The 21,312-nt window shown below is 41.2% G+C and overlaps 1 protein-coding gene across 1 annotated transcript in view; it reads right to left on the minus strand.

Annotated features, from left to right (window-relative positions):
- PCSK2 (proprotein convertase subtilisin/kexin type 2) overlaps window positions 1-21,312 on the minus strand; it is a 369,694-nt gene that overhangs the window by 96,719 nt on the left and 251,663 nt on the right. The window contains exons 6-8 of the mRNA XM_073628231.1: window positions 20,940-21,016; window positions 12,777-12,865; window positions 3,727-3,902 (exon numbers count right to left, since the gene is read on the minus strand). Of these exons, the coding sequence (XP_073484332.1) occupies window positions 3,727-3,902; window positions 12,777-12,865; window positions 20,940-21,016 (342 nt within the window). The remainder of the gene's footprint in view (window positions 1-3,726; window positions 3,903-12,776; window positions 12,866-20,939; window positions 21,017-21,312) is intronic.

Raw genomic sequence — 21,312 nt, forward strand, 5'->3', positions numbered from 1 at the left:
ACGCGGCTAGGCTCCCAAAAAGTCCCACACATGTGGTATCCCCATACTCAGGAGAATCAGCAGAATGTATTTTGGGGTGCAATTCCACATAAGCCCATAGCCTGTGTGAGCAATATATCATTTAGTGACAACTTTGTGCAAAAAAAAAAAAAAAATTGTCACTTTCCCGCAACTTGTGTCAAAAAATAAAATATTCCATGGACTCAACATGCCTCTCAGCAAATAGCTTGGGGTGTCTACTTTCCAAAATGGGGTCATTTGGGGGGGGTTTGTGCCATCTTGGCATTTTATGGCCTTCAAAACTGTGATAGGTAGTGAGGAGTAAAATCAAAAATTTATGCCCTTAGAAATCCTGAAGGCGGTGCTTGGTTTTTGGGGCCCCGTACGCGGCTAGGCTCCCAAAAAGTCCCACACATGTGGTATCCCCGTACTCAGGAGAAGCAGCAGAATGTATTTTGGGGTGTAATTCCACATATGCCCATGGCATGTTTGAGCAGTATATCATTTAGTGACAACTTTGTGCAAAAAAAAAAAAAATTGTCACTTTCCTGCAACTTGTGTCCAAATATAAAATATTCCATGGACTCAACATGCCTCTCAGCAAATAGCTTGGGGTGTCTACTTTCCAAAATGGGGTCATTTGGGGGGGGGTTTGTGCCATCTTGGCATTTTATGGCCTTCAAAACTGTGATAGGTAGTGGGGAGTAAAATCAAAAATTTATGCCCTTTGAAATCCTGAAGGCGGTGCTTGGTTTTCGGGGCCCCGTACGCGGCTAGGCTCCCAAAAAGTCCCACACATGTGGTATCCCCGTACTCAGGAGAAGCAGCAGAATGTATTTTGGGGTGTAATTCCACATATGCCCATGGCATGTTTGAGCAATATATCATTTAGTGACAACTTTGTGAAAAAAAAAAAAAAAAAATTGTCACTTTCCCGCAACTTGTGTCCAAATATAAAATATTCCATGGACTTAACATGCCTCTCAGCAAATAGCTTGGGGTGTCTACTTTCCAAAATGGGGTCATTTGGGGGGGGTTTGTGCCATCCTGGCATTTTATGGCCTTCAAAACTGTGATAGGTAGTGAGGAGTAAAATCAAAAATGTATGCCCTTTGAAATCCTGAAGGCGGTGCTTGGTTTTCGGGGCCCCGTACGCGGCTGGGCTCCCAAAAAGTCCCACACATTTGGTATCCCCGTACTCAGGAGAAGCAGCTGAATGTATTTTGGGGTGCAATTCCACATATGCCCATGGCCTGTGTGAGCAATATATCATTTAGTGACAACTTTTTGTAATTTTTTTTTTTTTTTTTTTTTTGTCATTATTCAATCACTTGGGACAAAAAAAAAAATATTCAATGGGTTCAACATGCCTCTCAGCAATTTCCTTGGGGTGTCTACTTTCCAAAATGGGGTCATTTGGGGGGGTTTTGTACTGCCCTGCCATTTTAGCACCTCATGAAATGACATAGACAGTCATAAACTAAAAGCTGTGTAAATTCCAGAAAATGTACCCTAGTTTGTAGGCGCTATAACTTTTGCGCAAACCAATAAATATACGCTTATTGACATTTTTTTTACCAAAGACATGTGGCCGAATACATTTTGGCCTAAATGTATGACTAAAATTGATTTTAATGGATTTTTTTTATAACAAAAAGTAGAAAATATAATTTTTTTTCAAAATTTTCGGTCTTTTTCCGTTTATAGCGCAAAAAATAAAAGCGGCAGAGGTGATCAAATACCATCAAAATAAAGCTCTATTTGTGGGAAGAAAAGGACGCAAATTTTGTTTGGGTACAGCATTGCATGACCGCGCAATTAGCAGTTAAAGCGACGCAGTGCCAAATTGTAAAAAGTGCTCTGGTCAGGAAGGGGGTAAATCCTTCCGGAGCTGAAGTGGTTAAAGAGGTTGAAAAAAAAAAAAAATCCTGCAAGACAAAGGCATAATGAGCTAGTATGCATCGCATACTAGCTCATTATGAAATACTCACCTTAGAACGATGCCTTGCAGTGCCGCCGCACTCTGCTCCCACGGCCGACATCTTTCACCGTAGTTACTTCCGGGTTTGCGGACTCCGGGGCTGTGATTGGCCAGAGCCGCGATGATGTCACTCCCACACATGCACACGGCAGCCGCCAGTCACGGCATGGGCCCTGAAAAAACTGCACCAGCGGGCCGTTTCTTCAGTGTGCATGCGCCAATGACATCGACAGCAGGGCAGCACAGTGAATATCTCCTAAACTGTGCAAGTTTAGGAGATATTTACAGTATCTACAGGTAAGCCTTATTATAGGCTTACCTGTAGGTACAAGCGGAGTAACAGAGTTTACAACCACTTTAAAGTACCCAGTAAAATGGCCTCAGGTGATACACAGAGATGAAAGAAATCCTCCTACATAAGTTGTACCTGTTTATCTGCGGCCATATCTCCTCCACATCTTTTCAAAGTGTACAGCTCGCGCAGCTTTTCTAAGCTTCCAGAGGCAGGGGGCGGGGATCAGATGTCACACACTGCACCACTCAGAGAGGAGAGCTGAGTGCAATCTGAGAACTGAATGGAGGGAATAGACACTCCTCTCTCTGCACATTCTCATAGGGAAACCTGCACAGCTAAGACTGTCAACCGCAGGTTGTGTGCTGGAGGCCCCTCCACCATCCCCCATCCAATATATATATATATATATATATATATATATATATATATATATATATTGATGTGTGTGTTTTTAAATTCCTCAGACTTGCATAGAAGAATTTGTATTAGAAGCAGGACACTTGGGTGTGCGAGTGGACACTTCTCAAGCAGGCAATTTCTATTGAAAAAAAAAACCAACATTTACACAAGCTGTCCTCTAAAACAAAGAGAACTTAGATACTAATTTTCTATGTTGGGCTAATGTCAGTTGGAAATTAGATGCTTCCATTGTTTTTACAGGAATTCTAATTATTCAATGCATTCAGGTAACAAAGTCAACATAGCTTCTACTTTTGACATATATGACCTATAGCATGTATGATACAACAGTGCCATCTAGAGGTTGAATTGGGAAATGTTTCTTCCATTGAAAGGCAGTATTGAGAAAGGGGCAACACCCATATGGGGATGGTAAAACTTTCGAAATAAAAAGCCCTGCAACTTAAGCTGAAGAAGGACTCTGCAGTGACATAACACCAAGAAAGGTCTGTGCCAAAAGAAACTTCACATGTGGATGTTTTCACCTGATCTCCTGCAAACACTTTAGAGCAAGCCTGGGGTCTTGGTTGCCTATTGTATACAGACTATAGTCCATGTTTATTCACTAAGAAGTAGGTACAATTTTGCTCATTGTATGCATACCTGTCAGTCTTGTACTGTATTACTTTAATCGTAATAGTTTGTATGTATAACATTCTTGCTTAGTAAAAGCATATTAAAACACTTCAGAGGTCTAAGCTTCCTTGCTTGTACTTCAAAGAACCTTAAAAGACGCAAAGCAAAAAAATCTGTCAGCAATTACTCATGCTGGTAGCAGAGGAGTGAGGTAGAAGGCAGCAATCACACCCTGTGCTTTGGATTGAGACAAATACACACTATGAAATTATATGTTTTGTTCAGTTTTCACGTCAGAGGTTTACAACCACTTTAGGACCTCTTTAACATTTTGTGATGATAATGACTCCAAGGAAGAATGATGATCTGCATCAGAGAATAGTGACAAACAAATGACAGTTACAATGGCCATTACCTTATTTACACCATCTGCCATGGCCTGTAAGGTCAGTTCTCTGGGCCCATCCACTGTCTTGCCATCGTCTGTGGGCCCCCAGCTGGCGCTGTAGATGTCTATAATTTGTGGCATATGACTGATTGAAGATGCTTCAATTATATCTGTCATAAAGGGCTGGTCTAGCATGCGAATACCTGCAAATCCATTAAATAAAAGTTAATATTAAATCAAACAGCAAATAAAAGTTTAAGCTATGTATTATCAGCATTATGTATATGATGAACTGTTATAGTGGAGGGAAGAAGCCTATAGCTGACCCTGTAAAAATTTCAAAGCCCCATCCAACATTTTTTGCTTCTGGGAAGGAGAATTGATTGCCTGTGGGGAACTTACATTGAATACATGCATAGGCAAAAATCTCAAACCTATGAGAATGCTTATTTTCAAAAAAGTTATATTTAGTTGAGTCTAATGAGACCTGAAAATTAACTACATAGCTTAAGTTTTGCAAATTAAGTCTAAAATGTTCTGTATCTTTCCTATACTACAGTAAAGTAAAATATACATTGAATAAGTTCCACTCCAAAGACATGCTGGTAGGTTATCTGGATCCTGTCTAAATTTCCCCTAGTATGTATGAATGTAAGTTAGGGACCTTAGATTGTAAGCTCCTTAAGGGTAGGGACTGATGTGAATGTACAATGTATATGTAAAGCGCTGCGTAAATTGATGGCGCTATATAAGTACCTGAAATAAATAAATAAATAAATAAATACATTTTCCAATGGGTTGGAGATCTATAGTAAAATGTATTTAAAGGGTAAGTGTGCATTTCACTAAGAGGCCAGTCAAATCAAAAGTTATATTTTAGTCACATATGGAGCCTGACTTACCTATTTCCCCATCACTAAAGCTGGGTTCACACTATGACACGCAGCAGCACACAGCAGGAGTCCGGTGCGTCTCCATTCACTATTTCAGGTCTGATTTCAGCCTGAATTTTTGGCTGAATTCTGACCTGAAACAGACCAAAAGACACACAGGGCTCCTGTGCAAATCGCACCGGAGCCGCTGCAGAGATGTGTGAATCGGCTCCACAGAGAGCTAGTCACAATCTCCTGCTATGCGAATTGGATGCGGCTTCGCATAGGTGTGAACCCAGCCTAAAGCTTGTATTGTTTTCCGAAGTGGATAGTTCTTCCCTTGTGGAAGCACTTCAATTTCAGTCCTGTGCTAAGCTTGTAAAGCCCACAAATGGACATAAACTTTATATCTCTGTGTAGCAAGGTCTCTGGCCTTGTTCAGTCTAATGAAAACTTTCCAGGCTAAAGATAGCTGACATCCTTCTGTATGTGGTGGGTTGTGAGACATAGTGGGTGCAAGGTGGACAAAGTTATTGGGCGCCAGACACTTCTTCGATGTAAAAGAGGTTTTATTTCTCTTAACAGTCCTTTTTATATTTTTGGGGGAAAGAGGGTTAGGGACAGGACACACTTAAGTAGTTGTAAATTCAATTGGCAGACTCCGAGACTTCAATAGGAGGACAGTTGTGCAGGGAAAGGCCCCAGCAAGGTGCCACATCTGCACATGCAGGAATGCTGTCTCCTATTGCAACAGTCTTTAACAGTTCCTAACTCAAACGTAACAGTACCTTCAGCTTCACTACAATGGCTTCTTGTAGTTCTTCAACACTGAGCTCCCGGTCTCTCACTAGACCCTCTGATTCACTGACTCACTGACTCTGAGCGCTCCTCCAATCTTTGCAGTGGTATCTCCCTCAAGCGTCACCCCCGCTTCCTTGCTGGGTCCCCAGCTTGGCACTCCAGATACTTCTCAAGCTTCACCCCTGCTGACCGGCTCAGTCCCTGGCTTGACACACAAGGCTGCTCTGCAAGCGTCGCTTCCACTGGTTGGGTCCCTGACTTGATCACCGCCTGAAGTTTCCCGATTCTCCACCGTGCTCATTCGGTGAGCATGCTGCTCTGGTAGTTGCTTCAGTTACTCACTGTGGTCCCTGGTAATGAGGTGGTTGGTCCCTTTGTGGCGACAGCTTCCCTTCTACCTCCGACCACTGACAGGTTCTCCAGAACCGTCACTTCTGGTTGGACTGCAAGCCACAATCCCAAACCTCTCCCTGCTCTCTTACTTCTGGATAGGCCCTCACACAGCCTAGCAGCCAGATGCCCCTGGGATAGGCCTAATCTCCGGCCTAGCAGCCCGGGCGTATGACACACGTCCACCCAGACAGCCATCCAGGTGGCACAGAACCTAGATCACCTGACTCCACCTGAATATATAGGTTCTCCCAGCAGGCCAAGGGATTCAAGAAAACCCCTGCCCATTGGCTGAGATACCCCATATGCCCATAACCTGACCTTGAGTTGTCCTTCTCATGTCTAGTACCACCAAGTACCTAGTCACCTAGTGGTAGAAGAGAAAAGTGCAACAAGGCCAAACTTAGGGAGAAATCAATAGATCTCTATCAATCAATAGACATGTGCATTCGTTTTCGTCCAAATGCATTTTCGTCCGAATTTCAGGTATTTTCGTTATCGTTTTAACAAATGATAACGAAAGTGCAGAATCCGAAAAACAAAAGATCCGACATAAACAAATGCTTTATTTTCGTTTTCATCGCTACAACAGTTTGATATATATAGGAGATTCGACATGATGATGACAATAACAATCTGTGTCCATCAAACCTATGGTCGAATGTGCCTAACCTTAACTCTATTAGTCCAAGATTATTCTACATGGAGTGAAAAGATTTGACATAGAGGAGAAAAGATTTGACGTAGGGGAGGAAAGATTCGACGTAGGGGAGAAAAGATTTGACGTAGGGGAGAAAAGATAAATAAAAATAATGATCATGATGAATGTTATTGGCTGATTGTAAGAGGAGGAGCAGTAAAATAGCTAGAGCTAAGTACACACGTACTTTGGCTTATGGTGTCTGTTGAAAGTTCTAAGAAGATTCGACGGAGCAGGTAAACTATATGGCGTCGTACAGTTTAGCTGCTCCATCGAATCTTCTTTGAACATTCGACAGACACCATAAGCCTTCAATGACAGATTCAACCTTAATTTGGATTTTCGGACTAATGCAATTTTTAACGAAAAACAAAATAAATAAAAACGAATTTCGTAAGTAACTAAATAAATTTATTTTTCGGACGAAAACGAAATTCGGAAAGAAATATTTCAGTGTGCACATGTCTATCAATCAACCAGGATAACTACTCCTGGTAAGTAAATTTGTGAGAAGCTCCCTGCCTAAACTACAGGCTGCTACATCTGTTTTTACTTGTGCGAATTGAGCTTTCCAGAATACCAGAATACAAGGGCCTGCAAGTTTTTTAACTGCAGAGTGTTATGTGGGGATAATGTTAACTGTCTCTTTAACAAATCTCTATGCAGCTTGCTGCACTTATACATAATAAAATAGACTGTGATTGCTACTGACCCTATTACAAGCACAACAATGCAGAATATAAAAATTCTGCTGATCGGCTAAGCTTAGGTGAGGTCTGAGGACAGCCAGATGGGCTCCCCAGGGTAAACTCGATATTTGCAAATGTATGCAGTCTGAGGACAGGCTCCATTAGTTCTCACAGCATTAATCTTTCTTTATTGTAATTTTTAAAAAGCAAAGACTAAAAACATTTAAAATGCATCCAGCCAAAGTTGGCTTTAGACTTTTGTCACTAAAAGAGATGTAGATGTAGCACCCTCCTATGGTAGGATGCTAGGCACAATTGAGTTTTTGGCTCCTTCTACAGTCAAGGGAGCAGTGATCTTTGTCCTGGTCTGTTTCACAAGTCTGTTTGCTTCTCGCTGCCTCTAAGGAAGCTTCCAGAGCTTAGGGAGGGGGATGCAAATAACCAGCCTGAATGCTCCAGCCAATCCCTGGAGAGGAGAGGCTAGAAGGGGACTGGAAAAGGTGATAAATAACCTGAAGCCCTGGAAGGTTGGGGTCTCTCTCCCCAGAGGGTTCCAAAGCCTGAGGGGCTGCTGCCTTTAGCCAGCCCATGGACTGTGCAGCTGTTCTAGATGCCTCAGCAGTGGCTATAATTAAGGCTACATGCCGAAACGCATAAGCCCTGTATTTTTTTTTTACCACACCTGGATTAATAAATGTATTCATTGCAGAAGTTCGAGCTGCCGGGTTTCTTTTATGTACATGTTTGCTCGGGTGCTAGGAGGAAACTGCAAGCTAGTGCACCAACCGCTCACCACCTCTGGGAATTACTACAGGTGTTTTCTACTATTTTTCAGTGGTGTCAGGGCTAAGGGCCAGGATGTATCTTCTTAGAAGCTGATTGCAGGACCTCACCACAAGGGATCTTGTCTGGAGAAGGACTTGTGAGTAAAGACCCAAAATGTATTCCCGTGACTGTGCAGTTTTCTGGAAATTAGCTACCAGTAGTTGTGCATAGGTGCAAGGTAACTAGGTGCCAAATCAACTTGCCTTATGGTCTTCAGCTATGAGGCTTTAGACTGCCCAGAAACTTGCCTCATGATCCCCAGCTGTAGGGTCTTAGCCTGTTTAGAAAGTTGTCTATGGTCTTCAACTGTGAGGCCTTAGACTGCTCAGAAATTTGCCTTATGGTCCCCAGCTGTGAAGTCTTAGCCTGTTCAGAAAGTTGCCCCATGGTTATCAGCAGTGGGGATTGGACTGTCCAACATTCATGTTTACTTAAGGAGAAGATTGTCCTTTAATTGCTATGTGCTAATCGTTTTGGAGTGGCCCATGCCCTAACCCCTCTCCTGTTAAGTTTCTTCAAGCAACACATGCTAAAAAGACATCCCCTAGACTGTGTTATTGAAGGCAGTGTGAATGAACTGGTGCTTGCAGTGGTAGACAGCCTTTGTACTATTAGGAAAAAGACATGTAGGGTAGCACTACGTAATCAATTCTGCCAAATGTATCATTGATGTTATAGAAAATTACCATTTCAACATGCAAGTGACTGATAATATCAGTCACTCACACAAGAATCAAAGTGTGAATAGCCAGTGCTAGACCAGCATACTTAATGATGATATTTCAAATTCCCCAAGTTTTTTGGGTAGAGTCAAATAAAATTTGTCTTAACAAATGCTCTCTGTGCGATATTGGCAATATGTCACAGTTACAAATAGCATTCAATGTGCTGTGCTGGCCTTGAGCTCTTCCTCCAGTAAGATACTAGAAGCATAACAGCATGGACTATTTCTAGCTGTTAAAAGATATTTGATTGCTTTCTGTAGAGAAGCCAAACTGTTTAGCTCCATAAGACACAGTACTTGTGCCTACCGAGCTCCAAGTTAACTAGCTTCAAGTAGTCAATTACAGCTGAAAAAATGATGAGATTAATTTTTCAAGGCTGTTGATTATAGTAAAGTGCCATTATGTACCTATCTTAGCCCACCGAAGATTACTTTTGTGCACAGATGTGGATGGATTAAAACGACCTAATGACATTGTATGTATTAGGGAGAGAAAAACAGGAGCCTGTTGGAATGGGAGCTTCATGCTTAGTGCTGAACTCCAGGTAGATATAAAAATACACAAATTGATGCAGTTATACATTCTTTAATACAGCATGAAATGTACAGTAGTTTTATATGAAGCTATGTGCATGATAAGGAACATGCTGACAGGAGGAGAAAACTAATGCCACGTACACACAAGTGGACTTTTCGACCGGACTGGTCCGACGGACTATCCGATGGACTTTCGGCGGACTTCCAACGGACTTTCCCAACGAACGGAATTGCCTAAATATGATCACACCAAAGTCCAATGGATTTGTACGTGATGACGTACGACTGGACTAAAATAGGGAAGTTGATAGCCAGTAGCCAATAGCTGCCCTAGTGTCGGTTTTAGTCCGTCGGACTAGCATACAGACGAGCAGATTTTTCGACCGGACTCAAATCCGTTGGAAAGATTTGAAACATATTTCTAGGTCCGTCTGACTTTTGGGGAAAAAAAGTTAGCTGGAGCCCACACACGATCAAATTATCCGACGGAGTCCGGTACGCCGGACCAAGTCTGCCGGAAAGTCTACTTGTGTGTACGCGGCATAAGAAATAACTCATTAATTTTCTGTTGAACCTTCACTGTCCATTTCCAGACTGTGGGTAGGAAGTGACCAGGCTGTATTGCTTAACTACAATAGAAAAAAGTCTGTGTGCCTGGAATCCTGCTTTAAGGCTGCAAAGTATTTGGTAATAACCCTAGCTTATTAAATCAAATACATGTTAAGTAAAAAGTACAGCAAACCATATCAAGCAATCTAAGGAGCATATTTAAAAGTGGCAAATAATCATGTATCACTTGATGCTATTTGGATCTTATTGTTTATAGAGAACATTTGATGCCCAGTTTCGCCCAATGCATTTCCCCAGACTGCATTCCATTTTTCCAGTGGGAAAATCCAGGTATATGAAACATCTGCTCTAGTTATTATATGGGTAATGCTACTTTTTGTCTATTCATTGATTTTAAAAAAAAATTGTCACTGACTTATTGATGACTTAACAGTCAGGTGTTTAGCCTTAAATCCTCATTTGTATGTGTCAATATTTGCCTCCACACCTTTGACCTGGCACCACTAAACTACATAGATTTTTTTAAAAAGCAGGACCAAATGAGACAGAACCTAGGTTCAGTTTTATAACTACATCTCCAAATCAGTCTCAGTCTAGTCTGCTTACAGTAAACTAAAATATGAAGTGGTTGCAAAAGTACTTTGCACAATCTTTTATCACTGCCTTCATTATTAAGCCAAAGTGCAACATATTTAAAATATGGACTGTTTTAGGAGAAATTAGTGCTCTAAATCCCGACATCTACAAAGATAAAACTAGGGCAAAATGGTTTCTTGCCTGTTCTTGTTTCCATGTAGACTTGAACTTTCCAATCCATTTGCATCTTCATAATTTCCAAGATCCAAAATACCAAAAGTAAAATTATGTGAAATCTGAAGCTGTTAAACTAACACTCATATTAAATAGCCGGGACATTCAAGTTCCAGTTTATCACTGATAACTTCTGGTAGAGTGGGTTGAGACCCCTGCAAACTGTGGGTGATCTGGTATTTTGGTGGTGACAAGCTTTCTGGTTACTGGCTCTGGTCCCATGAAATAGTATTAACACAATGATGAATTTGTAGGCAGATGCAGTCTACTTTCTCCACTACAGGTGGCGCTATCCGCAGCAGCACTGCAGTTGAAGAGGAAGTCAGGAGGAACACGGTTCATCCATGGGTTCCTCGGGCACTGGGGAAGCGATCTGATTGGATGTGGCCATCTTGGGTTAGGCAGAGCCTTTTTAAAGCCCAGGTTCCCAGGTTTGGCACGCATTTGGTGAGTTGGTAAATTGGTGACAGGTATACCGCCTGTGAGAGACAGTAATAGCAATAGGCGAAGGTTCCCGATGAGTAGGGAAAGCATAGGGTTGCTTCTCTTCTGGACACCCTCCCAATTGGGTGTGAGACAGCCAGGACGCATTCTGCAACCTCTCAACAGACGCTTTCAGTCCAGTTGGAATCTGCTCCTTCACATTGTTGGAACTGTGAGTGCAGCCGGCTGGGTAGCCATCCCACTGGGATTTTTTGTGAACTGCTGCTACACTACTTTAATACAACTTTTATATTGCAACCAACTGTGTAAATTATTGCTGCCGTACACACTTTACCCCACCTACAAACTAATAGTTAGACATAGGAGGAAGTGGACCGTGAAGCTGGCAAACCAGAGTGCCCTGCGGTTAAGACATTCTTTACCACTCTACAGAAGCTGCTATTTAAAGTGGTGCCAGATTAATACTTTCAGGCCTAACAGTAGATTAGTCCAAATGGTTAGACTATCCAAAAGTTGCATTAGTGATAGTGAACCCTTTAATCGATTAAAAGAAGGTTTACTTGATTTCTGGATTTTTATATGAACTAGGGACTACACTAGCAATTAGGTTTTCTTGACATAATTCTCATCTACATTCTTGTCTACCCTGGAGTCCTGCTAAAGCATTTTCAGGCATTTTCCCACAGTATCCACAAAATACCATAAACCCGGCATGGAAAAAATACAGAGGCTTCCATTGCTGACCTCTCCTTCTGAAAATACTAGTTACCGGACATGCTGAACCTCTTTTTTTAAACACACTGAGTCACTGACCTGGAGCAGGTACAGGTAGTGGACACAATATTGAGCACTAGTATTAGAGGGCTTATTTTTAATTAAGCAGGCTAGGGTACGCTGAAAAAAAGTTTGTCTTTTCATTGTCTATGCTCTGTAGGTTGTATGCCACTATAATATGTGTTGAGTTTAGTTGCGATTAGTACAAACAGTCAGTAAAATGGGTGACTGGTCAGACTTCCCAGAGTACAAATCGCCTTCTTAGCTGGAGCATCTGCAACCATAACTGCAAATTTGTTTGGTGTTTTAAAAGCAACAGCCCCCACAGTTATGACTGCATACACAAAGTATGGCAAGACTTTATTGGAGAAGAATAATGGTGGGAAACTGAAACTGAATGATAGGGACTGCCAAACACGAATAAGGGTTGACAAAACACAATAATCCTTAACTACTGCAGCAAAAGTGACAGCAAATCTCAATATCTTTCTTGGAGATCCTACTTTCACAAAAACAGTCTGCAGAGAAGTTTACAAAGCCAAAATCCACAGAGGAGCTGAAACGAACAATAAATTTCAATTTAGGTTGAATTCAGTCCACCCCTTTATGTAGATTAAGACTTCAAACTTTCTCTGACATTCCACATCTACATGGCTGTCCAGGTCAGCAACTCTTGAAACCAGAGGGTCAACATGATAATCAGGCAACTAGCATTTTGAGAAAGAGGTCCACAATGGCAGTCTTCAAGGGTTACTTCAATATTGCATTCCATTACAAGCTACACGTTGCATTGGCTTAGGCTTTACTCTCCATGAACAGTAGATGGCGATCAAAACTGAAAAAATATGAACAGTGAAAATAATTTCTCTGAAGTTTATTTTCCTGTCAATGAATAACAACTATTTAAGTCATTAAAACACCAAAGATAAATTATACTATACCAGCAACTTTAGAGTTGTAAGCAACTCCCACCCCGCAAATATTATTGTTTGCAGCAGCAGATACTTCCCCCGCACAGCGTGTCCCATGGCTGCAATAAAAACAGAAAAAATACAATTAATTGCTTCAGGTACAGTGTTACATATAGAGGTGTTTTAATCTTCCAAAAGGAGGAAAGTGCAAAGCATCAGTTCACATACCTTACTAAATAAGATACCGCTGTGTTCACTTTGAAATTTGCACGATTCCCCCATCAACAAGGATAGTGCTGACAGATGACAGGGCAAAACCTCCTGCCAAGCTATTGTCTGCTCCTGGTGGGGGGCGAGGGCGGGCGGGCGAAGCCGTCCATGACAGGAGAAGAGAATCCGGCAGCCTAGTACATTTAGCCTGCCCATTAACAGTTCAAATCTTGGCCAGTTCCTGCTGAACTGGCCAAGATTCAAACTGTTTATGGACAACTTTAGATAGATATTCTCATAATTACCATAGACATCCTGATTAGAGGGCAACAAGATCTTGGACGGGTATTCAATCCTACATATTTCTGCAGGTCCTAAAACGAGCCATGAAGTTCTTTCTCACATCACTGCTCCTGCTGAATCCCATTTATTGAATTAGCATGCTTGCCAACATATTCACCACAGTCCTCAGCACACTTTCATCCCTGCATAAAGCTTGCACCTAAAATATCCACTTTCAGGACATTCCTGCCCACATCATGCCTACTTTGCAGGCTGTCCTATCCTCAATTATGAGGGAACTGCCCACTCACAGCTGTGATCCTTTCAATTAATACCAAATTTTGAGTTACTTTGCATGTTCAGTAAATCAAATAAGCGTGGTGCCGTGATTACAGAATACATTCCAAGGAACAGCATCATTGGGACAAAGCACCTAGATGTGAGACTCTCTTGGGAAATCTGGGACAGTTGGCATCTATGATTTGGGAGGACCCCCCAGAGGAACTTCAATGTTTTGAATAATAACTTCTGTGTGAAAAAACAAATTTAGCCTTCAGAAGAAAGAACTAGCACTTGTGCATGCCAAGCCCCTGCATTGGGGCCATGGAGAAATTGAAAGACGTTTGTAATTTTTTTCCTGCTCTTTTCCTGCTTAGTCATGAGATGTACTTATGCTATTCACAAAGTCTACCTGGTTAAATCATGCACTAGAAATCAACAAGCCATCAGGAAGAGGGGAGCCTACAACAGGAGCCTTGTTTAAATGAACCAAAAAATGTGTCTTTACCAATACCATCTTAATTATATAATTGCTGTATGTTGCGACGTAGATTATAATTAACAGCAGCTTTTGAAGGGGAGGGGGGAGTTAACTGGATCAAGTCCAGGCATCAGGTAGGGGGGCACAGACTGCATTCGAGGTTCATGAATATACTGTTGCCCTCAGTTTCCTTCGTATGCCACTTTCAGCCTGGGAATTTTACTCTCCTTACAACATGAAGGCCTATTTAATGTTAAGGCCTGTTTGGACAGAGCAGGGAAGGATTACAACTTCTCTCAGGTAAATCTGTTCATTTGCACAGCTCCAAACTGTCCCTCACTTAGACATGCTGTCCATCTATTTAGAACCAAATTCCTCCTTCCCTCTTTTCTCATCTGCTGTCCCACTTTTTGGTCTGATGTATGGACCTCTATAAAGATGTACTGTACAATTTATTGACCAAAATTGTCATATTGCATGTAACTTTTTTTCAACTTGTAATTATTACTTCTATTTTGAAAAGTTATAAATACAAAGTAGTGGTATTGAGTTTAAGCAATCATTTTTGTCTTTTACTTCCACCTGGCCTGCATAACTGGGGGCATACCTCCTAACTGTCCCTGATTTTGAGGATCTGTCACTTATTTGAAACAAAGTCCCTCTGTCCCTCTTTCCTTCTCATTTGTCCCTCATTTTGGTCTGATCTATATAGTTGTATATAAAATGCACCTTCTATCTTTCAAAAAGTGTTTCCTAGAGCTAAACTTATCATCTAATTTCTGCATTTGTAAATTGCCAAAGCCAGTATATAGGAATAGTAGTGGTAAAAAAAAAGCACTTATGGGTTTAATGAATAATTTTTTTTAAGGGGGCTTGGCAGGGGTGTGTCCTATGCCCACATACTTTTGCTAATAAGTGTACCTCGTTCCCATCTCAAAAAGTTGGGAAGTATGTGGAGGCATGGCAAGACGTGTTTCTTTTACTTAAAGTGTTACTAAACCCAGGACCCTGCATTCACTATATCTGGTCTCCCACAAAACAAGGAAATGCAATAATTTTAGTAAATAAAAACTGCTAAATACCTTTTCTCATCAGCTGTATATAGCAATCTTGTGACTTCTATGATATCCTGGTAAAGCTTGTAGGAGGTGTTTTAATACTGCACTGGTTGCCCTATCAGGATGCAGGACCCCTGACCCTCTGTCTGGACAGTGGTGATTGGCCCTGTGCTAAACACATGCACTCTCCCAAGAAAAGAAAAAAAAACTTTCTAGCTATACACATCAAATTGAGCATGTGCAGCCTGACTCCAGTAACTCTGTCTTATCCAGACATGTTCTGGAGTCAGTGGAAGAAGAGGAGGAACTGGGAATACAGGATCAAACAGCCTTTTTACACAACACAGATGATTAACCCCTTAGGTTCCACAGTGAGTATAACAAGCATGCTTTTACTGCATATACAGACTGATTTTACTGTTGTGGGTTAAGTAACACTTTAAGTAATTTGTGCTAAAAGTTGTTTCATTTTCTCATTTCAGAAAACTGGGAGGAGACACAGACAGCAGTAAAATTCAGATAGAGGTTCTATGTCTACCTCACTCTACTAGGAAATATGTTTTGTTGCTGCATGTGTCACCATAGAGTAGGTATCCCCCTCACACCCTGTTCTGTCTGATACCTGGCAAAAAGAATCGGCCAAATGGGCACTAACAGAAATAAAAACATTGACAGAAGTTCTAACCATTCCTTCCTCAAAACTCACACCTGAGCAGAGTGATTGTCAAGTGTATTTTTGTTTAGCATTCTTGTACAAATATAGGAGCATGAATGATGCATTTTACATGTATATTGAAGCTACAGACATTTTTGTTTTAGCCAATGGAAAGCACTAAGGAGAGGAGACACGTTTTTACAGATTAAAAAAAAGGTCTGAAAAAAACATGTGAACGCATTTGATTTGACCATTTTCAGATATTTCCATTCAAATGTCCTGTGTAGCTGGGTGCTACCTTGCTGGCTGCAGGAATGGGCTGTGCGCCTAAGAGTTCTAAATTACTAGAAAAAAAATATTTTATATAGTCTGTTTTTTCTGTGGTTGCAATGGAAACAACTGACCTGTTAGTCTATATATGTTATATATACAATATATATATCTATATCTATAGATATAGATATATATAATTTTTTTTTTCTAACTAGAAATAATAAAAAAACGTAGTAACGATCTTGTGCTATTTCTTTAGATTTTAGTTTAAACAGCATACAGCAAAGGTAAACATTACTACTTTAAGTACAGCATAACCTATTAACTGCCCTTACATAAAATGCTAACCTGCACTTTACTACATGGCCACAGCAATTAAAGAGTTTATATGTCACCTGTGTTCAGGGAATGTAATATTATATGGATCATTGATTTGTGAAATTATGATAATGAGGGTAATACTTTACATACAGCTGCCATAAACATGCCTTGTATCTAGACCTTTCACACACAATTTAACAATGTAAATCTCAATACAATTGATTCCCTGGACTTTAATAGTTCAAACCCATTATTTACACAATTAAGTCATGTTAAGTAAAAAGGACTGATTTATGAGTGATTTTACAAGACGTAAAGCACAGGGGTTTAGCTAAAGACCAACTCCACACAAAATTGTAATTTCAATCTTGTGTGGCTGCTGGTCAGTTGAATTACATGCTGGCTTCTAATTTTTCCAAGAGCAGTGTGGTATCTCCACCAGAGGTTTTACATGCTTTCAGCATTTGGTAAGTATCCAGAGCAGGGTTTTTCAACCAGGGTTACCTGTGCATCTTCTATCCGCTCTGGGTGTCAAATATGCTAGGTACCCCACATTTACATTATATTTACAAGGGTTCATCGATGTAAAAAATGTTGAGAAAAGCTGATATAGAAGGATATGGGTTTCACTGCTTTAGTGGCCTCTCAAATATAAAAGCCACTCTTGACAAAACTTTTTTTGGGGGGTTTTGTACAGAGTTGAGGGGTAGATAGAATCTCTGTTACATTTAATTGCTGTCTGTGAGGGGACTTACCCTAAGGCCGGCCATACAGCCATGGCCAAAAGTTTTGAGGATTACACAAATATAAATTTGCACAAAGTCTGCTGCTTCCGTGTTTTTAGATATTTTTGTCAGCTGTTACTATGGGATACTGAAGTTTAATTACAAGCATTTCATAAGTGTCAAAGGCTTTTATTAACAGTCAATATTTGCAGTGTTGACCCTTCTTTTTCAAGACCTTGGCAATTGGCCCTGGTATGCTGTCAACTTCAGGACTACATCCTGACTGATGGCAGCCCATTCTTGCATAATCAATGCTTGGAGTTTATCAGAATTTCTGGGGGGGGTTTTTTGTTCACCCAAGTTCTTACAAGTCCTCAGTGGAATTATGGTCTGGGGAGTTTCTTTGCCATGGACCCAAAATTTAGATGTTTTGTTCCCCAATCCACTTAGTTATTACTTTTGCCTTATAGCAAGGTGCTCCATCATGCTGGAAAAGGCATTGTTCGTCACCAAACTGGATGTTTTTGTACCAATCTTTTTTCATTGCTGTTATCTTAGACAAAATTGTGAGTGAGCCCACTCCCTTGGCTCAGAAGCAACCCCACACATGAATGGTCTCAGTATGCTTTACTGTTGGCATGACACAGGACTGATGGTAGTGCTCACCTTTTCTTCTCCGGACAAGGTTTTTTCCAGATGCCCCAAACAATCAGAAAGGGGATTAATCAGATTTGAACTGTTAATGGGCAGGCTGAATGTACAAAGTTGATTGATCAATCAAATTGGGTACAACCAGCCTGCCGGATTCTCTTGTGATTATCGCTAGTGGCTGCTATAGCCACTAGCGCTAACCACTGTCTTCCCCCACCTGCCTGGGGAGTTTCTTGGCCATGGACCCAAAATTTAGATGTTTTGTTCCCCAATCCACTTAGTTATTACTTTTGCCTTATGGCAAGGTGCTCCATCATGCTGGAAAAGGCATTGTTCGTCACCAAACTGGATGTTTTTGTACCAATCTTTTTTCATTGCTGTTATCTTAGACAAAATTGTGAGTGAGCCCACTCCCTTGGCTCAGAAGCAACCCCACACATGAATGGTCTCAGTATGCTTTACTGTTGGCAGGACACAGGACTGATGGTAGTGCTCAGCTTTTTTTCTCCGGACAAGGTTTTTTCCGGATTCCCCAAACAATCAGAAAGGGGATTAATCAGATTTGAAGTTGATTTATCGATCAAATTGGGTACAACCAGCCTGCCAGATTCTCTTGTGATTAGCGCTAGTGGCTAATATAGCCACTAGCGCTAATCACTGTCTTCCCCCACCTGCCCCCTGTTGGGAGAAGACAATTGCTGATTCCTCTGTCAACACTTTCTGTGTTGATGGGAGAACTGTGCAAATTTACACAATTTACACAATTCCCCCATCAACATAGACAGTGCTGACAGGGGAATCCTCCCTGCCAAGCAATTGTCTACTCCTGGCGGGGGGGCTGGGGTGGGCACGGGGAAGCCACCCCCCCTAGTGATTATCGCTAGCGGCTATAGAAGCGTTGCTAAGTTGCTAAGAGAATCCGAAGTCTGGTTGAACCCAATTTGATCGATCAATCAACTTTGTACAATCAGCCTGCCCATTAACGGTTCAAATCTCGGCCAGTTTAGCAGGATTCAAACTGTGTATGGCCGGCCTCACTCCCTGTCCAAAAAAAACAGTGTCATAATGGCAGCAAGAACTCGAATGAAAAAAATGAATGCTTCCCTTTAAAATACTAATTGCTTGACTTCAGTATATTCTGAATCACTGGCCTGCAACAAAGAGGCAATCAGAGTGCAGTCTGAGCTTCTGATTAGCGCACTTGTAGGTTAGTGCTGAAGCCAGGGGGTTAGTATTGCAGCCAAAAAACTAGCACTTTCACAAGACAAGGACCATCAATGGCAGTCTCTGTGTTTTTCTCACTTCAGGTTTCATCTAACGTGTCTTTTTATTCAACTTTGCCTCTTTGTTTTGTTAGTTCAACTGGATACTTTGTAGATAAGACAGATCTGTTAATTTTACCATGGAAACTGAAGTACTGGAACAAAAGATCATGTTCTGAATCTGTAGGGAAGAGATTTAGGCGTAATACAATAGAATGCAGCAGAGCGACACACTGTCAGATGTATAGACTGGACTGCTTTAATACAGGAGAAAAGGGACATTTGCCCTGGGCTTACCAGTAGAGAGCGGCATCAACAGTTACTGGATCAGCAGATGTTTGCCATTGTTAAAAATGGTGCATGTTCACACAAATGCAGCGCACTGACATGTGCCAGTCAAAAAAAGCAATGTCCATTTTTTCAGGCAGTTGATGCACATTATAACGGCTTTCCATAATGTACATCAACACATCACTGCATTAAAAGCACACCTCAAATATGCAGAGCAATGCAAGCATATAAATGTGAGTCCAGCCTTACAGCAATATGTTGTCATGGCTAAAGCACATCAATTTTACTAAAATAAAGTTAAAAGTACAGTGAAAACAATAGGAAATTTCTAGTGTCACAGAACTCTGCTCACATTTTGTATAATCATCACAAAGCCAGTGACCTAAAACCCAACTGAACGCTCAATCACCTTATACATTCTAAGGACATCAAAACCAAAAAATGTTCAACGTCTTATTCTATAGCAGCCACAGCCTGAGTAGAAAAGCCTATCCCTTGCCAGCAGCTGCAGAGTGGGAGTCTTGTTCTCTGTGTGGATGCAGTGTTTTCTCCACAGAGGTCTAGCATACCCCTTACTTAGTCAGATCATTAGCTCTGCAATCAGCAAAACACATGTACCCTGTTGAATGGAGGCTCTGGCTCTGACTCATTATGCCCCGTACACACGATCCGAAAGTCGTACGTAAAATGCCGCATTCGAAACGATCGTACGATAATCGGATCGTTAGTACAGAGCTTTCGAGAGCCGATCAGGACAGTTCATCCGATATTATTCTATCGGACATGCACGGAAATTTTTTCCGTACGATGCCAGATCGTACGATTTTCGTTTAATCGGTACAGCTATCGTTCGAAAATGCAATACAAATGCATTGCAACACATGACATCGCTTCCGAATTTTTATTCTGTCGTACGGGAATTTTCGGGACTTTAGTAAACTCATCAGATTCGATGTGAGATTAGCATGCAAACAAAAACGGACGATCATTCGTCCGATATTCGGATCGTGTGTATGGGGCTTTAGGGGGCATGTCAAACCTCTGCGAGAAGAGATCACTGTTTCCACACAGAGAGCAAGTGTCCTGCTCTGAAAACTGGCAGCCAATTGTTGTGACTGCTTGCTAAATAAGTCTTACACCAAGACTATAGCCACTTTTTTGTTTCAATGCACATGGAATGTATTCAACTGAAAGTTCAGTTGCACTTTATGTCTAGTTGAGGAGTGGTAAAACCCTGCAAATGAGCCATGATTTTATCACCCCTCAACCTCTACCTGCTTTAGCTACAGGGGCAGTGGCCAGGGGTGTACACATGCCACAGCTGGGATGCTTTTCTTCACTGCCATGGCAGAATTGTTACTCCCTGACACTTTCAGCGGGGGCTCTGCAAGGTCCTCGCAACAGTATGCAATGCTCCTGGTTGAGGCGTAAAAGTCCGGCATTTAGGGCATTAAAGCATGTATTAAGGAGGTGATACAATGCCTCCCCACTATCTGTAAAATTTTCTCTGAAGAGGGATCCAAACATGAATTGCTCTTCAGACATTTCGCACATGTTAACGAGCCCTAACAGAACAATACAGGATATACAACAGGTTCAGCTACTCAAAGCTACTTCTCACATTAAATTTATATAGAGAGGTAAAAAGACAAAGCCAGATATAGATACATGTATGTACATTATTTATATCCATAATTCACAGTACCTGTTAAACCAGTCATCAGTGTAGCGGGGATATGGATAAGGGTCATTGCTGCTAAAGTCATAGCTTGCCTCTGCATTCTAAAATGAAAAATAAAAACATACCATTATAAATACAGTAATAAACCCGTAAGAGAATGATTGAAGGAAACTTATTCTGAGACATGGAGGCTCCTTCTGTTGACTTTCATTTGCACATACCAGTTACTTGGCGGTTGAATGATGACCTTTTGGGTTCAATATTTTAGGTCATTGACTTGGAACAAGTATGCCAATAAGGAATTCCGACTATTCTCTGGCTTTCCTCATCTGCATACTTGTTCCGGGTAAGTATCTCAGAGAGTAATAAAGCTAGCATTGTGGAAGGACTACATTGG

Source organism: Aquarana catesbeiana, linkage group LG04 (assembly GCF_042186555.1).
Source record: "Aquarana catesbeiana isolate 2022-GZ linkage group LG04, ASM4218655v1, whole genome shotgun sequence".
In the NCBI taxonomy this organism is placed as follows: Eukaryota; Metazoa; Chordata; class Amphibia; order Anura; family Ranidae; genus Aquarana; species Aquarana catesbeiana.